The 25185-nt window shown below is 39.7% G+C and overlaps 1 protein-coding gene across 1 annotated transcript in view; it reads right to left on the bottom strand.

Moving 5' to 3' along the window:
* The window catches only part of Pxn (Peroxidasin), a 296390-nt gene that overhangs the window by 195547 nt on the left and 75658 nt on the right, over positions 1-25185 (bottom strand). Inside the window, exon 2 of the mRNA XM_067156835.2 lies at positions 2658-2729. Within this exon, the coding sequence (XP_067012936.2) occupies positions 2658-2729 (72 nt within the window). The remainder of the gene's footprint in view (positions 1-2657; positions 2730-25185) is intronic.

Here is a 25185-nt window from a genome sequence, read left to right as displayed (position 1 = left end):
GTCAGATAGCTCCTCAATTCCAATCACGTAGGCTGAGTGGACCTCGAACTAGCCCTCAGGTCCAGGTGAAAATTCCTGACCTGGCCGGGAATCGAACCCGGGGCATCCGGGTAATAGGCAGGCACGCTACCCCTACACCATGGGGCCGGATTTTAACTTAACAGTTCAGGTATAATGTTCTGATAACTCACAACTGGTCTTTTAAATATAACTGTGAAAGGCCACAGAAGTGGGGAATGTACACAGTTGGGCATCATGCCGATATAGCTCTGTACCTACGTCATCATGGCGACTTCGCTGATAGAAACGTATTTTTCTTTAAAAAAGTACAGAAGTCTGGTCGTGAGAGGTTCATTGTGTTTTTCTTGTGAAGAACGCATAACAATCTGTAACTGGTAACAATTGGAATCTTCTCGTTTTTCTGAATATCGCTGTAAATGACAGACAGAATTAGGGATTTTATATATATAGATCGTTCGTACTGACCTTGAAGGAGTTCGAAGAATTGTTCTATGCCATAAATAGACAATATTCAAAATATCATTGAAGTGTTTGTATCCTGAGATATAAAAAAAGAGACTTAAAGTAGGGTTGCTGATTAGGATGCCCACCTCAAATAATGCAGGTTCGTATCCCGACAGTGTGCTCATTAACCCCTTGCTGGCAGCTCTAATGGCGGGATATGGAACCTCAGTTTAAAACAGTCCGAGCAGGTGCTGCGTTAAACGATGTAGGTAACTGAAATCCTGTCACATTTTTTTCCTTCCAACCCAGCGTCATATCCTACGCCCCGTACTAATGGTGATTTACAGGAAGAAATAAGAACACCAGTCTACGCACGCAATGTTGCCATATCCCAGGCAAAAGAAAAGAATGCTTCCATACTTCCATACCCTCGAGTATTTTCCACTACCACATCTCAGACCGCACCCCTGCCAAGTGAGCTATTGCGACGTTTCACAAGCAGCGGGCATTTCCCAGCCTATACAATACCTGTTCTTGGTCTGTATGTACACCCTCTGTTGTAGGCTAAGTGTTCTTGGTATCTGTGCTTGTTTTACGAATTAATTCTGGGAACCCTTAATTAATTTGTAGTGGCACTCCCGATTCCTGATGTCTTCTAGCATGGAAGCCCGCATAAAACTAGATCGCAAGGGGAGGGTAGACCACCCGGTATACATGGTAAATAGTCATATTACGGGAATGAACGGTCAGCAGACTGGTCTTCGGTTCAGACAGTCCCGGGATCGAACCCCAGCCGGATCAGAGATTTTAAATCTGTATAGGTAATTCCTCTGGTTCGGGGACTGTGCATTTGTATTTGTCTCCATACATAACCACACACAACAGATACACTAGAAACGACCACACAAACACAAAATAGTAAGTACACCCCTCCTTATACGATTTGCGTCAGGAAGGGCAGCCGGGAATAAAACTGGACTGAATCGACGATAGAGCTCACCTGAAGTCACTGGAAAAAGGTCACGGAGAGGAAGAAGAGCAGGACAATGCATATTGTTCCACCAAACGGCTTGATTTCTTGACGTTTCTGTTATTCTCTTTAAGGTGAGCGTAGCTGAGCAATATTTAGTGGAAAGACTTACTGCTAGACTTTGGTTATTTGGCCAGTAATAGGTTAGAATGCAAACTAATTTGGTTATTAGGAAGTGTCGTCTAGCCCGTTCTTCCGTTATGTAGCGTGAGTAACATAAATTCTAGGGGTTCCGATGGGCCATGCTCCTACAGTTTATGCAAGTCTCATGCCATAACCGCTGTGTAGGGTAGGCTGTACTTGTTACCCGCTTCAATAAGTTTGCATTCTAACCTAATACTGCTTAAAAATCCGGACTCTACTTATGACATGCTGTATATTATTGTTTGTGAGGTTGTACAGTCACTCAAAAAATGAATGCATGAACACTCTCTTCTCAGAAAAAATGGACCCATAGATATGTTTGTTGTGGGCATCAACAGGATTGTATCTACTCGTACATGGAAGGTGAATTCTATTTTTTTTTTTTTTTTTTTTTTTTTTGCAATTTGCTTTACGTCGCACCGACACATAGGTCTTATGGCGACGATGGGACAGGGAATGGCTAGGAGTGGGAAGGAAGCGGCCGTGGCTTTAATTCAGGTGCAGCCCCAGCATTTGCCTGGTGTGAAAATGGGAAACCCCAGAAAACCATCTTCAGGGCTGCCGACAGTGGGGCAATTCTATTTTGATGTATGTATGTGCATGTTGGGTACACAGCCCGAAGGCTGCTTTGATCGTCAACAGATCCACCAACAGCTGTAGTACATAACCTGGGCATACTAGGAAAGTCATGATTGATGTACTTTCCCGTTGTTTTCATCACAGAGCCAGAAGTTGCTATTACATTTAAATTAAATCTAATCAAGTACTAAATATTGGTAAAATTCAATACCATGCAGTCTTTACTTTTGAGCGATTATATGTTGATCTATCATGCAATTACAATTATCCGCCCCTGATACAATTTCGAGCATCCAAGGCAATACTGAAGTAGATTAAAATGGGCGAGAATTTTCAGAATTTACAAGAGACAACACTGGAAAATATGGTTTCAAAAAATTCTGAAGCACTGCAATTGATAAATAAGCATCTTTTCAGCTAACAAGGAGTAGTAACTTACAAGTATTTCAGCTCTTTCAGACCATTGAAGACTCCATTTTGGAGGCGTGTTATGTGATTGTTGTTCAGCAACCTGAAACAGAAGGGATTAAATTATATGGTGAGACCAAAATTTCAAAATACGAACAAAAGGAAAGAACCTACATGGTTTCGTAATTAGTTTTACCAGAACTATAAACAAGTATCTAACTCAAAATGATTTTCATTATCACTCGAATGAGGCTCAGAAACTCCTTCATTTATTTAATTATTTAATTTGTTTCCATTACGCCAAAGCATATCCTAAAAAATATTTAAATTAAACTACATAATTAAGGTTACAGTGGCATATATTCACTGTACAATTTGGTTTATAAATCTACTTGAGTGGAGTATACAAATGATTGCAAGCAATCTCAAGGGAACACTTCAGAGCCAATAGAACTACGTTCTAAATACTTGTTTATGTATAGCGAAGCGGGCACAACTGTGGCAAAGTAATCTGGGAATTCACTCCCTTCCTATGATCGTAACGCGTTTGGATTTGTAGCATGTTTACATCATTTAATTTCGTTGGTCAGCTACCAATGGCTGATCTTAATCAGTTTCGAATTGTACTCAGGGATCACTGTATAAACATAACAATTCTTCTTTCTTTCTTTCTGACTTTCGATCTTGGCCATCCGTGGACCACGTGAAGTAACTTCATGCTTTTCTTCGTCTCCTTGCCTTCCTGACTTTCCAGTATTTTTCACTCTTTCGCTATGTTCCTTCCCCCTTTCCTCCCCCCAGACAGATTTCCTCTGCTTCTCCGCTTTCTTTGGAAACCCCACGCTCCTTGCAGTCTCTTTCATCCTTTTTCTGAATATTGTTCTCTTGGGGCTTTGGGTTGCCATAACGCTGCTACCCAACCATATGGGCACGTGATCGTTATTACATCACCCTCAGCTGTATTGCTTCCCATTCATAACCGGGTCATTGCCTCTCGTATCAAATAGATCCCAAGTTGGTGTCACGAAGCTCAGTAAACCTTCGAGCACTGAGTTTGCAGTTAAAATTCCTGAGCGGGCGAGTTGGCCGTGTGGTTTGGAGCGTGCAGCTGTGAGCTTGCATCCCGGAAATAATCGGTTCGAACCCCACTGTCGGCAACCCTGATGATGGTTTTCCGTGGTTTCCCACGTTCACACCAGACAAATGCTGGGGATGCACCTAAATGAAGGCCACGGCCGCTTCCTTCCCTCTTCTAGCTTTTTCCTCTCCCATCTACGCCATTTCTGTATCAGTGCTACGTAAAGGAAAATTGTATAAAGTCCCTGAACTGGTCGGGAATCGAAACCGGAACTTCCAGGTAAGGAGCACGCACGCTAGTTTGCTTAGTGAATGGCCTTTTTCATCCGACAGAGCGAGTTGGCTATGCGGTTTGGCTCATATTGCTGTGTGCTTGCATTGGGGATATCGTGGGTTCGAATCACAATGTCGGCAGCGAGGAAGGTTGATTTCCAATTTTTAAGCCAAACAAATGCTCGGGATATACCTTAGGAACACGATCACTTCCTTCAAGCTATATTTCTAGGATACCGATCTCAGAGAACTAGGGTACGTGAGGCAGTACCTAATGCCGTCAAAATAAAGAGGGGGTTCCGCAAGTCAGCATCATTGGACCTGTACTGTTTCTTATATATAAATGATATGAGTAAAGAAGTGGAATAACAGATAACGCATTTTACAGATGTTTTTATACTAGACAGTGTAGTAAATACGTTACAGAAGAATAAAGAAACTGGACTAAGTTATCTAAGTTGTGAGGTGATCACCAGACAATTGCATGATCAAAGTAATTGGGTTGAAAAGTCACGTTAAAAGTTTAACCAAGAAGAAAACTCAACTCCGCTTGAATTATTTTGTTGATAGATTGAATGTACATAGATATTAGCATAACTTTAACAAGATTGTAAATTGTTAGAGGTCTCTTCATATGAATATGAGGGTATTTAGGGTTGTAGTAAGGATATAAAGGAGAGGGCGTGTGAGTCACTGGTAAGACCTCAATTAGAGTATGGTTTCAGTGTTTGGGATTTCTTGATTCGACAGGTGGAAAAGACCCAAAGGAAGGCTGCACGATTTGTTCTGGGCGACTTCCCACAAAAGAGTATGGTTACAAAAATATTGCTAACTTTCAGTTGGGAAGACTTGGGAGTAAGGAGACGAGCTGTTCGACTACGTGGTAAGTTCAGAGTTGTCATTGCAGGGATTTCTTGCAATGATATTTGTTTACAAATAAGCTTGAGTGGTGTTTTTAAAAGTAAAAGAATATCACAATCTAAGAGAAATGATCCATAAATTTGCAAGTTCATTAATGTAATTTAAGAAATGTCTTCGTAAACATTTGATAAAAGATCTCCCACTAGAAGATAAGGAGGTTGATTGTTCTATCTGACTTGTCTGTGTCGGTGCGATATAGAAACGAATATCAAAGGCATTTTTGTCTAACGTATACCACTTCAAGTCTCATACGGTCAGTTTGATGCTGGCTTTTATGTCCTGCTGTATGAACGGCCGTGCCTTAGCGTAACATTCACCATTATAAAGCGCATTCTCGCTCCACTTACTAATGCATACGATGGTATTGCAAAGCTTTCGATGAATAGGAGATAATATACATGATTGGAGTGCATTCAGATAGCTGATTTATCTCAACCATACCCATTAACGTAAATAAACTTAGCTGAATGGCTGTGATCATCCTTCTGATACCTACAATATTTAGTACGTATTTTTCCCAAATGGTTTTCAAACTTATTTTAAAGCATTAACGCTTGGAAAAGCTGATGTCTGACTTTGATAGAAGGTTCTGGTTATGTGGCGGCTGGATGTCACCAAAGGGGGGTCATGAATGGAATGTTCTAGGCGGGCCATGACTACTAGTTATAAAATTCTAACAAGTCACAGGAGGCCATGAATTATTATGATTAGCTGCTGCTTTGTAACTATAAAAGAAGCAGCGTAGGATTTTATATGCTTTTATGTCTATGTTACGTTCAGAACATACATTTTATTGCATTCTTTAAGAACACATGCAGGTCGTAAAGAGATCGTTTGAATGTCTCTTACGGGGAAACTGGATTCATATATAGGTGGGTGGCAAGTATGGGCATTGGGGTTTTAAAGGAGAGACTAGTGAACAATTGTGTTAGTTGGAAAAAGACTTAGATTAACAACAGCCATCGGTCCTTGTTATGGCGGTGGTGTAGAAGGGATTTTATAATGTCCATAAATTTGCTGCGTCATACAATACTCGCATTCTCTGACAACAGGGTAGCCTTACTGGGTTAGTAAGTCTGTTCGTAAAAGGAGATCTTAGTGAAAATCTTATTTTCTATAATTTTGGCCCTATTTTCACTGCTGATTAATATGGCTCTAAGACACATTTAAAATGTTGCTTACATATGGCGAGTATTACTGAAATTAACGCACATAAAAGCTATTTTTATTCATTTTCGAAATGGCTTGATGCATGATGGTATATGTACATTGTTTCATGTCTCCTAATAAAGCTCTCGGATCTTTTTGGACAAATATGCATTTGAAGGACGGAGTAATCGATAAGACTATCCAGGCTCCAAAAGACTGTTACATCGCTGTTGGAAATATTCTACGACATAATTATTTTTAAAGGAAAAGCAGAGAAGGAAAATGAAGACCAAGAAAGAAGATCATATGAGAGGTGCCCTAATGTATGGCATACCACGGTTACGACGAAATGGGGAGGGATATCGAGAGAAGGGATGAATATCCCCATTGACAAGGAAATGTTGATGATGACGATTCTTCTTCTTCTTTCTTTGATTTCGGCCTACTTCGGACCATGGTAATCAACTGAGTTGCTGGTAAGTCATTTTTTGCTTCTCCCAGAACTCCTTCATCATTTCGCTGTAGTTCCTCTGTCTTTCCTCGGACCACATATTCTTGGACTCTTGATTTTGATGTTCCTGGAACCCCTTGAATTTAATTTTTTTCTAGGAGCATATATCTATTAAAGATTTCTTTCTGATTCCAGCCAACTTCCTTCTTGTTTTTCTTCTTTCTACTACCCATTTAGTATTTTGTTTGAATTTGGTGTTGTAGTTAAAGTTTTTTCTTTGTCAGTCGACTCTCGTTCGTTCTTGTGGGGTGTCCATAAAATTTCGGTCTCATCTTACGAATCGTGTCTGTGATCTTCTCTATTTGTCTGTATTCTCTTCATTTCTCCTCTTCCTCCATTACCATTCTTTATTTTTTCTGGTCCTAAGATCTTCCTCAAAATTTTTGTTTTTCTTCTCTATCTCATCCGTTTCCCCTTTCTTACTCAGTATCAGACATTCTGAACTGTAGAATTCCTATGGATTAATAACCATGGTATAGTGTCTCATTTTTTCTCTGAAAGATATCGTTCATTTATTCTGTACTAATCTCTAGGCTAACTCCATCTTTCTGGCCCTTCCCTTATTTGCTTCTCTATCAAGCCCATTCAGCTGGATCCATTCACCATTATTATTATAATTACGAAGACTGACTCCGTAGCTATCTGATTAGCATGCTGGCCTTTGGTTTGGATTCGATTCCCGGCCGAACTGTGTTTAGCCTGGGGTGAACTATGCCATTTCAGGTGACTATACAGAGCAGTGCGAGCTTCAGTCAGTATTTCCGTTTCGATAGAACGTTTTGAGATGTTGAAGGTAGTTTGTTAATAAAAGGAAAGACATTTTAGAAAAAGAGAACTAGAAAGAGAATAATGTTGGGAATATACGGTGATCGAGTATCGGAAGAACAATCCAATGTTAACCTGCCTCAAGATTTAACCGCAACTTCGATTTTTCTTAAAGAGTTTCCCCCGTTCATCGTATTTTAAATTTAAGTCTATCGTCATCCAAAAGTTATTTAGAGTACATAATAAAAAATATAGCAACAGAGGATCACTTTCTAGGACCCGTAACGCGCATAGATTTTATTACAAATTTGAACATTGACTTGTGGAGTGGTTTAACTCAACATGAAGGAATATTTTATCTCATCATCGTAATCATATGTGTTTTTATTTCATATGTGCAAATGTTCGTATATTAATACACGTTTTCTACCTGAAGATGTTCCAAATTATAGGGACGAAACATGTACTTTTTTAATCATTTAACTAGACTTTAAGCTGAAATATGTTTGTAATTACATTAATTAACCATAAAAGCAAATACGTATTGAAAGGTGGGATTCTTTATTCAGCCAAAACGTTAGTTGAGTTGATGTCAATACGGGATAAAAATGAGATTTATAAGTTATAAGGATTTTAGCTGTCGATCGAATATGCTAATTCATTGCAGAATACATTCATAATCTGTATTGCATACAAACGCTCTGTTTCCTAGTCATGTTCCGCGTTGCTCATTTAGATGTGAGCCTTGCTGGGCTGAAGGGGTTTAGAAGTAATTAGGATCAGCTTACACCCCCATCAAGTGTCATCAGTTTGAAATGTCAAGTCCAGTTATGGAACATAACCCGCCACACGAGGCTTGCTGTGCTCTGTCTTCCACAAACTAAGCCCCCATAAAACAGGCAAAGGCCACCGCAACTGCAATAACAAGAGTGTCGTAACCGCTTCGTGATAATTCACAGCCCCGTAAACTATATTACTGGCCACACAGTAATTGTATTGTTTGGTTGGAAACTAAGGCAGCCGCATGCTGTGGCTACGGACAATCCGATTTCACAATGAGACGCACAGGATTTTCATAAACTCGCCCTGTGGGTAGCCGCCCTTCGTACTGTGTGCGAGAAGGAGCGAGCGAGCGACCTCTGCGGTTTATTTAACCAGCGGCCATTATAATATACAGAGCGTTTTATACTTTTCTTTGAGGGAACCTAGAAATGCGAGAAGATCAGAAAACATATTTTGGATTTTTGAACTCTGTTTCTAGTCATTCGACCGGCTCAGAAATGATATGAATGAAGCCCCATCTAGCGGCGTGGATAGGAACTGTGCTGGCTGCCGAAGCCTGTCGAACTCCTCTGGGGTAATGATTAATGACTGACAGTAGAAATGAAATGATACAGGAGAGTGTTCCTGGAATGAAAGATGACAGGGAAAACCGGAGTACCCACAGAAAAACCTGTCCCACCTCTGCTTTGTCCAGCACAAATCTCACATGGAGTGACCGGGATTTGAACCACGGGACCCAGCGGTGTGAGGCCGGCGCGCTGCCGCCTGAGCCACAAAGGCCTTTTTTCTGGACAAAATGGTATATAATTTTTATAGTGTTACATGTGTACCTAGTTCTTAAAAACATAAAAGACTGCGCTTTGTGAACTTGTAATACCAAGTTTGATCTTTAAATAACATTTTCTCGATACTAGAGTTCCCGAACCGTACGTACCCCAACAGTAGAGGCGATTTACAATTAGAATTGGGGGGGGGGGAGCAAAATGCACATGCAACAGAAAGTACTCGGGGTTCTGGTATACAGAGTGTACCAAAACTCGGCGGCAAAACTTTAGGAATGGATTCCTCACATAGAGAGAAGAATAAAAAGTTTATGACAACATGGGTCCGGAGACATATACTTACAGATTTATTTAATCTTTTTTACATTTACAGCGTACATCTGTAACGGCAGCTGAAACACTTTGATCATGTATCAGAGGAAATGTCCAAAGTGGCGACATCTCGTCGTCGCATGGAGTTACGCACGCGATCAAAAATGCCTGGTGCAGTGAGTACTGCCTGAGAGGTTCTCACAATGCGCTCACATAAAGTTGCTTCATCAGGAACAGGAGTCGCATACACGAGAGACTTAACGTGTCCAAGTCCAGGAGGTTCAAGTCAGGAGAGCGTGGTGGCGGCCAAGCAATCGGCCCTCCTCTACCTATCCAGCGCTCAGAAAAATGGGTATTTAGGTACCTGCGGGCAGCAGACTGAAATGTGCGGGAGCACTATCTTGCATGAAAAACATTTGTTGACGGGATGCAAGTGGCATGGCTTCCAAGTAATCAGGCAAGAAAATCGTGTAGTTCTATCCAGTAAGTCTATTCAGAAGAACGTAGGGTCCCGAAAAGGAATCACGAACATTGCCTGCCCAGATGTTAATGGCGAAGCTCTGTTGATGAGACGATTCGATGATTGCATGAGGACATGTAAATTATTATTGAAATTAATTTGTGTCACAAAGTTTAAATAAATATGTAAGTATACTGTGCCGTTCCACAGTTCTTCATAAGAGCTGTTGGAACAAAAATGGAGTCTCTGCGATCAAAATAAAATGCATTTAACGTCAGTACGGGCCGAAATGTAAGTCCTTTCATCGGTCGATTACGGAAATAACCGCATACAGAAGGCGCTGAAAAAAATGACAAATGGACATTATTTAAAACCATTATTCAAGAAAAATGTGCTCATCACTTATTATATAATCTGAACTCGAAGCTGTAAGAAGACTCAAGACTAGATTGAAAGGGATTATCCAGCGGAGCTAAAGATTATAAGTTGGAAACGAAAGATAATTCGCGACTACACGCCAATCAGCTGATATCAAGATTAAATCGTTGCGCGGAAGATTAAATACGTAAAAAAAAGAAGAGATAAATAGACTACAGTAGAACTACGTCACGAAGTGGCGCAGGGCTTCAATAAAATTTTCCCGATACTATTTAATGTTGAAGGACACCTACTGATCAGTTGTTGAGTGCATTTACGCCAACAAAAGGATAGCGGAAAGAAATTTATTTTCAAATTGGAATATATACCGAACATCTGTCTTAGTCGATTTAGAACTAGTTTATTGGATCAACTGTACCCTAACGAAATCTATGCAATCTGAGCAACGCAAGAGATATATTAATTGGAAGATGTCAGCAATGAGTCAAATTTTCTATTCTTGTTCTGTTTCATACGCACGAGTCTCCACCATGGGTCTGTAAGGAAGCAAGGCAATGCTGCTTGGATCCTGACAAGGCGATACGATGTTAGCTGTCCCGGATGACTAGTGATCAGTGTCGAGAAGCTACGATGTACCCGACCACTTGAGGAGGAACCAGATGACGAGATCCTAATCTCAGATGACCGGAGATGAGGAAACATCGAGACCATCTTGAGCAAAGCTAAGTCCATTACCTAAGTCGTTTTCGTAAGTAAGAGTATATTATTTCCTTTATTGCATGTTGATGTTTGTTTTGTGCGAAGACAGTGCGTAGATAAACGTCTTGCTGATGTGATTGGAAGTAGGTATTCATCCATATGGTATGTTAATTCCACTTGTAGGCGTGGTCACCAAGTGATTTTCCGTTCGTAATGTTTTCCAGTGATATGTGAGGAGAGATAGCTAGAGTTATTATTATTACCAGTGTTGAGTAAAGAGTGAAGTTGGCATTAATACGTGTGTGTCCTAACTTAATCAATGTCAATCAGTCCGAGATCGTATATAGGATGTGTTTTGTGAAGGAATATGGCAGTATACTACTCCAAGTTCATGTTAAATTTGGCACTATGACTGTAGTAAATAAAGTAGGCATTTTATGAATGTCACGGCACGTTGATGTGCAAGTTAAGGTAGTGATTTACATATGATGAAGTGAAAGAGTTGTTATATATGAAATATGAGTATTAATTAACGCGTCATAGATATGATATAAGGATGTTAATGATTTATGATGGCGGTATTTATTGTTTTCTTCGAGAGAGAAATAGTCATAGTTGTGCGAAATGAGATCTAGTCATTTCAAATGATGTTTCGGAGAGTGTCACAGAATTCTCGCCAATTCCATGTAATAATTCTGGATCATACGCATTGTACATAGCTTAGGATATGATCTCGAGACGAGTAGTGCAATGTTTTTTTATCCATGTTAGGATTACCTAGAGAATCATATATGTACTCAAGATAAGATTTGAGCCTTCACTGATTTACTTAGGATGATCTTGAAAACTCTCACGGTGTATAACTTTATTTCTGGATAAATTTCAACCTAATAGGCTGATCACTGGTGACATAGATTTTCATGGGTGAATTATTTTTTTTTATTTGTGTCCTCTGACCAAGTAGATTTTCCGTTGATAGTATGTGTTATGATAGCTACATATGATATGTGTGGTGACGTTTCTTTTTGCAACCATGTACGCACGTAGTCTGATAATTAGTAAGCTAAGGTCATATTACCTTAAGTTCATAAATTAAATCTTGCGATAACGTTGCTTGTAGGGTGATTACGACTTACAATGGACGTAGCTTAGCTTATGGTGTGACACAAGGAAATATGAGCGTCTAAGAGGCAACCAAGTAGGCGGAAGTGAATGTTTAAAATGTAAAACATACAAGAGAGTACTTGTCAAATCAAAGGAAGAAGAGCTTTGTGATAGCCTTTATTGAGAATTTTAAACCTGCATCTAGACAAACAGTCGGTGAAAATTTAGTGATGTGACAGTTTATAGAGTAAGGAATAGGTGGTAACTAACAGAATCTAATGCTTATCCCAAGAATAATTGATTCAGACAACTTGAACTCCATTTCTTGACTGAACATTAACTCGGCAATTCTACTAGCGTTTCTTTATTTTCTCAAGAGAGTATCACTAGAAATACTGTAAATAGTAGTTAGTACAATTTTTATTTTTCTTCTTTGAGGATGCATCCTATATTCTTAGTATACTTGATTTTAATGTTTATTTTCTTGCCAGTATGGCACATGTAAATACCATTATCTGTATTCACATTAATTTATTTTGTTATCGCCCAGCTTTGTAGGTGAGTTGTATACGAAGGAAAACATAGCTTTTTCAAAAGTTTCCCAGATGTTACATAGAATTTATTCTAATAATTTATGATTTTGGAGATCAATGGGCTTATGAAAGGAAATAATATGATCCGAGAAGACATTTATTTAGGATGAGTTCGGAAGATGTAATTTTTCCGAAACGTTGTTGACGGATATAGACTATAGGGTTGACTGTGAGTCACTCATTTCAAGAACTATTTCATTGGTAAAATTGGAGATAATTTTCTTGAATATTTGACTTAATATTTAAAATAAATATGGAATAGTGAAACCTAAACATTCTTTCTCTGTGTTCTTAGAATAAGAATTAGTTGTAAAACTGTAGTAGTTTCAAGCGACGACAATTTCTATAAGAGCTAATACGAGCATGGTATCTAACTGGATACGAGTAAGAGACGTCTTTCTGCGTTAGTTAGAAATTTCCATTAATCGACCTGGGCGTTCTTCTATTACGGAACTCACACCCGTAAAACTCAGTCACCGGATTAATTGAATTTAGAGCTAGTCAGGATCTCTTGTGTCCATGCCTGGACGCGGGAACGGCGCAATACGTCTCCTGACCCATGTTGCCATAACCGTTTTTCTTCTCTCTATGAGAGGAATCCATTCCTAAATTTTTGCTGTCGAATTTGGTACACCATGTATAGCGTGGGTCTGTTTGTATAGATATATCAAAACTGGAAAAAGGTACTAAAAGGCAAGTTTTTACGCTCTCTGAGCAGTTTACCAACTTAAGCTCAAAAATAATATTTTTTTTTGAGATTTTGATTTAATAACATACAATAAAACTTTCACTAAAGGGCCAGTATTACACATGTATTACAATTAAATAGTAGCACGCCGTGATTATACAATTAACACCATTTAGTATTTGACTACACACTAACAGACACTAAAGAGACTGCCAGACTGACGAATACGCACGGCAAGCGGGTGTGATTCATACCTCAGTGTCCATGAACTTGGCCCCCTGCTATCCTTCCTCACAGCACATGAATTCTCCACTACTTGCTATGGCGCTATACAGATCTGTTAGCCGCGACGAACGACTCATTTTTTTGCGTATTTCCTCCAGTAATTTTGTTAATAATTAAAGAAAATAAAGGAAGTAATTATCTGCTAAGACAACATGGACTGTACAAATCGCTTGTTTCCAGCCGGCTAAAATGGAACAAAAATACAATGTTTTCTCCACGAAGTTTATTTCCTTTTTACAATTTGTTTCACGTCGCACCGATGTAAATCCAATGAATTGTAAATTGAAGTTCAAGGAAAATAGTGAGAGAAAATAGACAACAGATATTTTATAAGCTCGGGTGGTGGGGTTGCAGTTAATTGGATTTAATAAATTTGTACAGGCAACACCGGGTACTACTATCCCATCATATCGCCCCAAGAAAAGAATGGGAAAAATTAAATGTGTTTGTGAAAATATCTGCAAAAATAAAATGCCCTAAAGAAGCACCAGCTGAATAACAGAACCAGGCACAGATAAAGATTATAGCGAATTTCTGTAGGAGTACAAGTGGTGCCGTGATGTATCGCTGCATACCAATGCTGTAGAGTATGAGAATAGTATAATATATATACAAGTAAATAGATGACTTGTCTCCAACAGTGATAATCTGCCGGCGATTCATTGCGCGTTACATGTACCTGAGCAACTCAGAAGGAAACTGAAGTGAGGCATTGAGACGATGGCTGTTCCCGGCATTGTGCTCCCTCCTTGCGAATGTATGAGACTGTTAAGTAATGATTTTAATAACTCAGGGCAAAAAATGCTACATTATTTTTCTTTTTTTCCTAATGCAATATAAATTATAATATTCTTTAATCACGATGAATTATAGGTATCCTAGCAGGGGTGTGTTCATTCCTCTTGCTCCATATGAGCAATACTGTTTTCTTAACACGGAATGATCTATGTATGTATGTTCAGTCCGTCAGTGATTCCGCTGGTGGTATCCTCAACAGCTCTGCCATCAGCTGTCATAGATGGCCTAGGCATCACTGAAGAGGCGTACTAGGGAAATGTTCTTTCTATGTGCAGAATAAATAATTTTGTTCGATTGTTCAATGTTTCCAATGTAAAAAATTAACTTCCCAAAGGGTTTTATCTACAGAGTGCTGTCAACTGGAGAAAATGTCTCTGATCCAGGGAGATTTGAAGAGGACGGGATGGCGCTGGTTAATAATAAATCTCGATTACTGGGATATGAGGATTATATTTTGAAATTGCAATTTCTAGCTACAATTAAACGAGTAGTCGCGAAGTTTCTATAGCGCTTACAGTACACATTATATGTTGGCAGTGTCCATAAAATACAGTTCGTGTGTTTTGTTTGTCCTACTACCACCTGTGCTGTGATTAATTTTCTGTGAGCTCTTAACTTTATTGCATTCCTGATCGCCGAATTAAAATCAATACACTGAAAATGTAGGATAGTTTACATTTGAAGCAACGTAAAATACTTCATTATAAAAAAGTGGAATGAAAGGAAAGCGAAGAGAAACAATTATTGAAATAAATATATATGAAATCATCTTTCTGTCGGTAGCTTTTAAATATTAAACTGATAAATCATGTCAGTGAGTTCCGTGCTCGTAGGCCGTGGTTCACTGACATGTGATGGTCCAGACGTTTCACCGAAGACTGCGTTCAGCATTATCAAGGGTTCCGACACGACTTCGAGAGCAGCGAAGCTCACAGTGGAATGGAGTCAGCAGGGACCGACTCGTTGGTGTCTGGACTTTGAGAATTTCAGCCCGTTGGCCTACTGAGGCCTTGAGTGCTGTTGCATGATGAAATTAAGCTAGTGACTGGACTGTTTTGAGATTGTGTCGCCGGTTTTCGTTAGAATGTCTTGTTTTACAAGTTGCTTACGTCGCAACGACACAGATACGTCTTATGGTGACGATAGGACAGGAAAGGGCTAGGAGTGGGAAGGAAGCGACCGTGATCTTAACTAAGGTACATACCCAGCATTTTCCTGGTGTGAAAATTGAAAACCACGGAAAACCATACTCAGGGCTGCCAAAAGTAGGGAACCCACTATCTCGTGAATACTGGATACTGGCTGCACTTAAGCGACTGCAGTTATCGAGCTTGGTCGTTAGAATGTCACCTGGCGACTAATGGCGGTGAGGGCGGGGGTTGCCTTTCGACGGGGGGAGGGTTACGGCAAGGTGGGGGTGTGTGAGACTAACACCTTAGGCCTCTTGTAACGGAGACCTTCGGTTTCATACTTTCCAAGCTCCCTAATAAAAGGGTTCCGGATGTTGCCGAGTCTGGCCTAGAGCTTCCTAGCTTGCTTCATAATGCGCTCCGTAATGGAAGGTATGTTATTGTCTCTATGGAGACCTGAATTCCGAGTGAAGCAAGGCTCCCCTGAGATAAAAGCGCAGCGCGCTATTCTGAATGTGCTGCACCCTCGCCAGGTACGTCTTATAGCTGCGCAGCCTCAGATAGGACTGGCATATTCTAGCGTCGGACGTATTGTAGTCTTGTACAACAGGAGTCTGTTTTCTCGTGTGAACCTATTCTCGACTTTCATGAGAGGGAATAGTTTGGAAAGTCGGCGTCCTGCTGTTGCCACTGTAATATTGACATGTTAGCGATAGATAAGTTCGCTGTCTAATGTAACCCCTAGGTACTTGGTAGCGTCTGACCACCTGATGACCTCCCCAAAGAAGTTCAGGGGAGGCGGGGGGGGGGGGGGTGTCAGGGTCGCTTCTGGTTCTCTTGGAAAAGACAGTGGCTGAGCTTTTCTTTACGTTAATTTTAATTCTCCAGAAGGTTGGACTGTGCTCTAGCGGGCTGCCATGAGGCTGAAGATAGCCGTATCGTCCGCGTAAAGACAAAAGCTACGGCGCGCTGCTTGCCTACTGGTTCCCCATGCTGGAGGGGCGGCCACTGATTGGCTGTTCTTTGGCCAATGATTAAAGCATTATGGATCCCGATGTACGTCGACCTAACTTATCACCCGTTGCGTTTTCTAGCCTGCCGCGGCTATTGTGTCCTCCATGATTTAAGGTTTTCAGGACTGGAAACCAGGCTTTGTTTGCCCGTTCAGATTCCTCCTTATGATTGAAGCTATTTGTGTGCTTCAGGATTTCAATGCCGTCCCTTTGTAGCTGGACGTGATAAGACACAGCAGCTGGCAGTACTTTGGTGTCGCTGTACTGTATGTCATGGCCTGCTAGCAGCGAGTGTTCAGCGACTGATGGTCCTTCTACTTGTCCTAGCCGTGTCTGTTTTGCCCCTTCAGTCGTGTGGCGATGCTGCGTTTGGTAGTGCCTATGCATAACTGGCTGCAGCTGCATGGGATCTTGTAGACACCTGCTGTTATCGAAGCCAGTCGGAACCCGGGACTACCACGGCCTACACGCCCGGAAAATTCAGACATGATTTATAACGCCGGCCTTGAAAGCTTCAATTGCTATATTAACCTCATGTTTTGTTTTATCCCATATAGGAGAAAGAATGGTCTGTGCCAGGTTCAGTTTTATTTTCGTCAGGTTTTTCTATTACAACATCATGGGGAAAATGGATTTTAGTGAAACTTGTCTGACTCCTTGGTTGAATGGTCGGCGCCGAGACCTTCGATTCTGAGGTCCCATGTTCGATTCCTGGCCGGATCGGGTATTTTAATCACGTTAAAACTGAAGATAGCGTAGGAATATTAGGGCAAGGTTAGAAACAAATCCCTCCAAAAAATCACTTCATCGTCTAGCATAGGAAACGAACATATATGTGCAGGTCTGCCCACAAAGTGATCAGACTGCTGATATTTAGACCATATAAAACAAAGTCTGTGCAGGAACTTCACCAGAGAGATTTTGGCGCAAAACTAAGATAATGTAATTGGTTACGTGAAAGTATTTACAATAGAAATTGGGATTCACAGGTAATGTTTGTATCTGACAAGGTATCGTTCCATATTTTCGGACATATAAATTCCCAAAATGTGCGATTGTGTGGATGTGAGAACCAGAATATTGTACAAAAACTGCCAGTACAACCCATTAACACAGAAGTATGGTGTGTGGTAAGCATGCCGTGGATAACCGGGCCCATGCGAGAACAATTTTGCGTCCATTTTTTTACTGATCTGACAGGAAGAAAAGGATTACAGATATTTTCAACAGGATGTACCACAGTCCATACCACTTTATACACACTATGTCTAGTTTTTGATGGGAGGATAGTCACTGTAGTACAGGTCTGTGACACATTAGATCAACCAACCTAACTTACTGTGTTTATTACCTTTTTGGGAAAACTGATGATGATGCTTGTTGTTTAAAGGGGCCTAACATCTAGGTCATCAGTCCCTAATGGTACGAAATGAGATGAAATGTAATTACAATTTGAAAGTTGACCAGAATTCAAAACATGATGACGAGAAAGAATGGATGGATATGCATTTAAAACAAATCAGTGGATCCAACCCGTAATGCCCCACATTCCCAGGAACTAGCCTTAAACAATTGTACATATTGACCGAGGGACTGCTTCTAAAGCACAATCCTGAATCGATGATGCTTGTAGTCTAAAGGGGTCCAAAATCCAGGTCATCGGCCCCTCATACTGGTACTTATCGCTAGGAAAGTAGAACCATGGTATTTGTCCTGTTGCGGTACTAATCAAAATTAGCGTAGACTCGCGATACTCCACACATTATGGTAGTACTCACAGCCAACGCAAATCTATGGTGTTGCTCATATAGTGGTACTAATCACAAACCTATTGTGTACCTAACATAGTGGTAATACGCGCAAGTAAAAGTGACCCATGGTGTTCCCCACGTGGTGGTACTAATTACAAGTAGTCTCATGGTTCTAATTCGCTCATCCCTTTAAGTCGCCTCTTACGACAGGCAGGGGATAGCGTGGGTATATTCTTCGCCTGCGTCCCCCATCCACAGGAGGATGGGGAAACTAAAGACAAAGTTTACTAAAATAATCCTTGTGCTATAGAAAAGAACCGAAGGCCAAAACAACACGCGCAATACAGTCTACTACCGAAGCGAAATTACGGAAAATAGCAAATAGTTTGTTGAAACGATGCGAGACATGTCATATTGCAGAGGGTAAGTGCTCAGTTTGTACAGTATTTTCAATGATCATTTTTTAATTCATGAGCTTATTTTATTCTGTACTCGCTAAATGTGTTTGTTGAAAACAATTCTTACCAGACAAAGTATGGGTCCTCATACTACGAATTCGTAAAATTAACCAATTTCCTCAATTGTGCGAAAAATTGAAGGGCTAAAGGGCCCGAAAAGGTTCCAAATTGCAAGTCTTGGATAACTCAATCAAACTAAAAAACACATATCGAAAATAACTACTGGCCTAAATGTAGTTCCGGAAAAAGATCTAAAACACTTGTTTCTCTACTCGTTTTCTTTTTAATGAAAATCCTAGCCAAATTAAGTTATTTACACAATTCTTTCTATAAAGTGTTCCTTGGTTCAATACCCTCAGGCATTATTTGATTTTTGAAAAATGTCCGCACCGAACGTAGTTATATTAGCGCTCTTAGTGGTAGAAAAAGCAAACTGCTAATCTAATCAACCGGATAACGATGATTAAGAAAACGATTGTAGTTTTTAGGATTAAATAAAGAATATATTCTCATAATTTATTATATTTTATTTACCTCAGATTCGTAGCTCATATCCTTAGGCTAGAAGTGGGTATTGTTTATTGCCGGTGGTAATCGAACACGCTCCCCTTATCTAATATTTCCTGCATCACCTGAGTTTGTTTGACTGCACTCCATTACTTCTGTTGTGGGGTATTTATTTTTATTTTGTACTTCTTCCCCAAGACTCTGTCCATACCATTCACGCTGGCCGTTCTGTATTAGTCGTATACTTGGTGTTTATACCAGAAGGATGAAATCAAATCAGCAGACAGACAGACAGACAGACAGACAGACAGACAGACAGACAGACAGACAGACAGACAGACAGACAGACAGACAGACAGACAGACAGACAGACAGACGTATATAAAAATGATTAATTCGCACTTGCGAAAGCCAGTGTTTAAAATATCACTGTATCATCCTATTCAGAGAGGACATCGATGGCCACTTATTTATCAATGATATTACTTATCTGCAAAGTCTTGAAGTTTACTCGACTTTATTTTCAGCTCGTGGAAAAGTATTAGATGTCACGGGTAAAGCAATTTGTTAACCCTGTCAACAAGACTAACGCCCACAGTTCGCATCTCCTCCTGTATCCACTGCCTGTGACCCGGAGCAATACATTACGCGGAGAGCACCGGAAGCGAGTCTTCCGGTTTCCGGTCGCTCGTGGCTAGCAACAAGATCGATGTCTCTTACTCTTACAAGCCAGAGTGGAAATTTCACGAGATCGACGGAGCCCGATTCATCTTACTGCAATGTTCATTACAAATTTAAGAAATAATTATATAATAACACATAAACTTCTCCATTACACATTGTTCCAACGGTCACTATGAAACGTTGCTGGTTGGGACATAAGTATAGACTGGTTTGATGCAGCCCGCCATGCCACCCTATTCTGTTCTAACTTTTACATTTCTGCATAACTACCGCATCAGGAGAGGAACTAATGTAACAGACATCCTAGAGAGAGTAGCAAGACTAAAATGGCAATGGGTAGGACACGTAGCTCGACAAGGCTACAACAGGTGGACCTCTAGGATTGTTCACTGGAGACCATCGGAACACAAGAGAGGCATTGGAAGACCCCAGAAGAGATGGCTCTACGACATAAAGCTGTTGGCTGGAACACGCTGGTTCCAAGTGGCTCAAGACCGAAGACGATGGAAGCATATGGAAGAGGCCTATATCCAGCAGTGGATTGAAATAGGCTAGAAAAGAAGAAGAAGAAGAAGAAGAAGAAGAAGAAGACCACATCCTACATGCACTCTAATCTGTTTGTCATACTCATGCCTTGGTTTACCACTACCGTTCTTACCGCCCACATTTCTTTCAAAATCTAACTGAACAAGTCCTGTGTTTTTTAATGTGTCCCAGTTACTGCATGGAGACTCTGGAATACACTCCCAACGGACATTCGGCACGTTACTTCCTTACAAAAATTCAAATCTGCCTGCCGAAAGTCTTTCCTGGGAACTGAGTTGTCTGAGTCATTGTGTGTATGCTGTGTGAATGTATTTTAAAAATCTATTATACATTTCAATCATCATCATTATTCTTCTTTCTATTATTATTGTTCCCTATTGTCACACTCTTTACCGTACTGATTGTAACTTAATCTTAGTTTATTTGTCGTTAGTATTATTTCTTTGTAGAATTAATGTATTTTACCTTTTAATTTACATTTTTAAATTTTATTGTTCAAAGTGGTGAAGTATAAGAGAGGGCAATGAGCCGTAACTTCGCCACAAATATAAGACAGACCGACCGAAATAAATAAATAAATAAATAAATAAATAAATAAATAAATAAATAAATAAATAAATAAATAAATAAATAAATAAATAAATAAATAAATAAATAAATAAATAAATAAATAAATAAATAAATAAATAAATAAATAAATAAATAAATAAATAAATAAATAAATAAATAAATAAATAAATAAATAAATAAATAAATAAATAAATAAATAAATAAATAAATAAATAAATAAATAAATAAATAAATAAATAAATAAATAAATAAATAAATAAATAAATAAATAAATAAATAAATAAATAAATAAATAAATAAATAAATAAATAAATAAATAAATAAATAAATAAATAAATAAATAAATAAATAAATAAATAAATAAATAAATAAATAAATAAATAAATAAATAAATAAATAAATAAATAAATAAATAAATAAATAAATAAATAAATAAATAAATAAATAAATAAATAAATAAATAAATAAATAAATAAATAAATAAATAAATAAATAAATAAATAAATAAATAAATAAATAAATAAATAAATAAATAAATAAATAAATAAATAAATAAATAAATAAATAAATAAATAAATAAATAAATAAATAAATAAATAAATAAATAAATAAATAAATAAATAAATAAATAAATAAATAAATAAATAAATAAATAAACCTTTTTCCTTTCTTGTGATCAAATTTCGCCAAATCGTTCTCGAATTCGATTCAGTGGTCCAACCTACCCACCTCATCTTCAGCATTCCTGTGTAACAAACAACAAATTTCAAAATCTTTTATTACCTTTCTTTCTGAGTTCGTTATAGTCCACGTTTCACTTCCAAACAATTCGACGCTCCAGAGGTAAATCTTCAAGAACGTCTTTTTAATTCCTATATCACTATTCGAAATGAGCAAATATCTTTTCTGAAGAAAAGTCTTCCTTGATCAAACCAGTCTGCATTTTGTCCTCCTTACTTCTGTCATTGTTAAATTGTTCTACTACTTTCTTTAAGACTTCATTTCACAAACTAACATTACCTGTTCGACTGCACTCCATTACTTTTGCTTTGTATTAATTATTTTCATGTTGTATTCCTTATCCAGGACTGTGTCCATACTATGAGCAATTTCTCGAGATCTCCTGTGGGCTCAAATAAAATAAAAGTATCATCGGCAAATCTCACAAGGGAACATACACAAAGGTGAAGTCGCCGATCGCGATGAAACTTAGCAAACACATTGAGGTACATGTAAAAACAAAGCCAGCATCAATTTTAGGCGCCAACATTCATTAACGCGTTAACTAAGGGGCCTAAAAGTTGCGACATTTCAAGTTCCGCGCGAACAGCGATGAATTCCTCCTGACCAATGCTTAGCCGGAACACTGCTTTGTGCCACACCTCTGCTCCTCCTCCTCACCGCACGGCCTGGTTCAGCACCACTCGTTTCCCTCTCCCCGCGCTGCCGTCTGCTTAGCTGTCGAACAGAACCTGTGCTACACTGCGTACGCTATCAGCCGTCCTCATAGCTCTTCCTTGGAATTTCCACATTGTATGGGCAGTGTACATTTTATGAAATATTTATGAAAACATTTGCGACGAGTCCTTAAGGGCAATGTCACTGAGCGTGTCAAAAATTATTTTTCATCTTCAAGCAAAGCACGGAAGTCACGGTGAAGACGGTCCGCTGAACTTTCGGGAGCTGCAGCTTTATGACGCGATTGAGGGTGAGTGTTAAGCAGTCAACTATTGTCAAATAGGTTTTGACGCTCACGGGGAGATGTCACACTGCGGACATAGGCCGTAATAACGTAGCTTGAAGCGTGGTCTTTTGCGCTGCATGTGAAATTGTAGGTTTATGATATGTTGATACCGATAACTCTGTCCGACTCGCTGGCTGAACGGTGAGCGTACTGGCCTTCGGTTCAGAGGGTCCCGGGTTCGATTCCCGGCCGGGTCGGGGATTGTAACCTTAATTGGTTGAATCCTACGGCACGGGGGCTGGGTGTATGTGTTGTCTTCATCATCATTTCATCCTCATCACGACGCGCAGGTCGCCTACGGGTGTCAAATAGAAAGACCTGCACTTGGCGAGCCGAACCCGTCCTGGGATATCCCGGCACTAAAAGCCATACGACATTTCATTTCATTACCGATAACACTCTCGTTGTTTTTAAACGAACAGTTGTGTTCTCCGTTGTTCCTGTCAATACATATACACATAACAACATGTATTTTAGTTATTTGTTTAATTTCTTTTCAGAGCTTATAAGTTGCTGTCTTGAAGGTGACAGTCTCTATTTGGAGGACGTTACAAGTTTGACGTACAAGTCTGATCAGTCGGAGGAAACCGAAAAGGATATTGAATATAGCGAGCCAGAACCGGGACGAAGCCAAGACAGTGCCAGTTCGGCGGACACCGTAGACTTACAGTATAAAACAAGAGCAATCAACTTCTGGAGGAGTGGAAAACGGAAAAATCTTAAATTTACAACTGTGCAAAAGCACTTCCGTCGTTTACATAGTGTGTCACAGCTCTCCGCCTGGAAAAAAGTTATGGATGAAGGAGGCTCTCTCCGAGACAAATTTGGTCTTATTGCGATGGATTGCAAGAAAAACTTTGACGCGGAGTACCGTACATCCATCCATGACGCCACAATCAAACACTGGGCAATGCAAAGTGCCCGCTCTCGCGGGCTCCATGACTTTAAAGCGTCCTCACGCTGGGTGTACGACTTCAAAAAGAAGTTTGGGATCACATCCCGAAAAATTACTGTCGTGACAACAACGAGAAAACTTGATAAGGAAAGTGACGTTATGGTGGAAGCCCAAATGTTTATGGAAAACGTAAAAGAAAAAAATACAGTTATACAGCCTATCACATGTTTTTAACAGCGACCAAAGCGGCTTTAATTTGGAAATGTACACCGGCAGAACATTAGCGCGCCGAGGAGAAAAGTCGATTAGCACGGTGGTCCAATCAATTCCCTCTACTACGCACAGCTACACGATTATGCCTACCATGTCAGCAGAAGGTGAGCTACTCTCCCCGTTGCTAATCGTTTTAAAGGAAAGAAATGGCGTTTTTGGTTCCCTTGTTAAGAAACGAATATTTTCACACGAAAATATTCATGTCGTGTGCACCACGTCTGGAAAGATGGGCAAAGCAGAAATTCAGAGCTGGTATAATGACATCTTGAAACCAAGTTTACCCGATGGACAAAATATTTTATTGTTAGATTCTTTCTCTGGCCACAATGCGCTTGTTCATGGCACGGAAGTTGAAGTTATGAAGATTCCAGCCGGCGCTACAGCCGTTTGTCAGCCATTTGACGTGTATGGGTTTCGGATTTGGAAAACATACACCAGACGAATGTATTCCGGGCTGCGACTTATGAATACCGGCATCGTGCTGCATCACCGTAACACCATCTTAAAGTTGCAATCACTGTTACATTTCCAGCTGACATCTCCTCGATTCATAAACATGTGGAAGTACTCGTGGTACCGCAGTGGGTACCTTGATGATCATCCTGGACAATTCGAACACCCGGTAGTGTATTCCTTTGACAGTGTTGGCTTGGTATGTTCTTTGTGCCCGAATACTGGTTTTGTCAAATGTGCGTGGTGTACAAAGGACTTGTGCGTCGCACACTTCTACGAGGAACACCACTATTGTAAAGCATACGTCCCTTGAGAAAAGTATGGTGCCTGTTGTTAATTGTGTTTTGTTTCAGTCGTCTTTTCACTATTTTGTAATGTGTCGAATAGACCATAAATTGTTTTTGCTTACTATTATTGACGAGGAGTTTGCCCGATGTAATGTATATGGAGTCATTTATTGTGGTGCCTTGTAATTTTTTGTTGTTGTACCAGTTCGTACAATAGCCATGTACACTTTTACGTATGTAACTGCCATTTTACCCAGAAGACTGTAGTGTGATACTTTAATATGCCTAGGCCTACTTGTTGAATACATAGACCTCTGTCAGCTATAGCGCAAAAGTACGAGTAAGTAGGACTACAGCTCTGCCTGTGATTATGGTATATCTACTGCATATATAAATGCTATTTTGCTTTACGTCGCACCGACACAGATATGTCTTATGGCGACGATGGGATAGGAAAGGCCTAGGAATTGGAAGGAAGCGGCCGTGGCCTTAATTAAGGTACAGCCCCGGCATTTGCCTGGTGTGAAAATGGGAAACCACGGAAAACCATCTTCAGGGCTGCCGACAGTGGGGCTCGAACCCACTATCTCCCGATTACTGGATACTGACCGCACTTAGGCGACTGCAGCTATCGAGCTCGGTCATATATAAATGCACATCTTTAGTTCTT

Source organism: Anabrus simplex, chromosome 12 (assembly GCF_040414725.1).
Source record: "Anabrus simplex isolate iqAnaSimp1 chromosome 12, ASM4041472v1, whole genome shotgun sequence".
In the NCBI taxonomy this organism is placed as follows: domain Eukaryota; kingdom Metazoa; phylum Arthropoda; class Insecta; order Orthoptera; family Tettigoniidae; genus Anabrus; species Anabrus simplex.
Note: the sequence above shows the minus strand (reverse complement) of the source record. Positions and strands in the feature narration are given on the sequence as shown.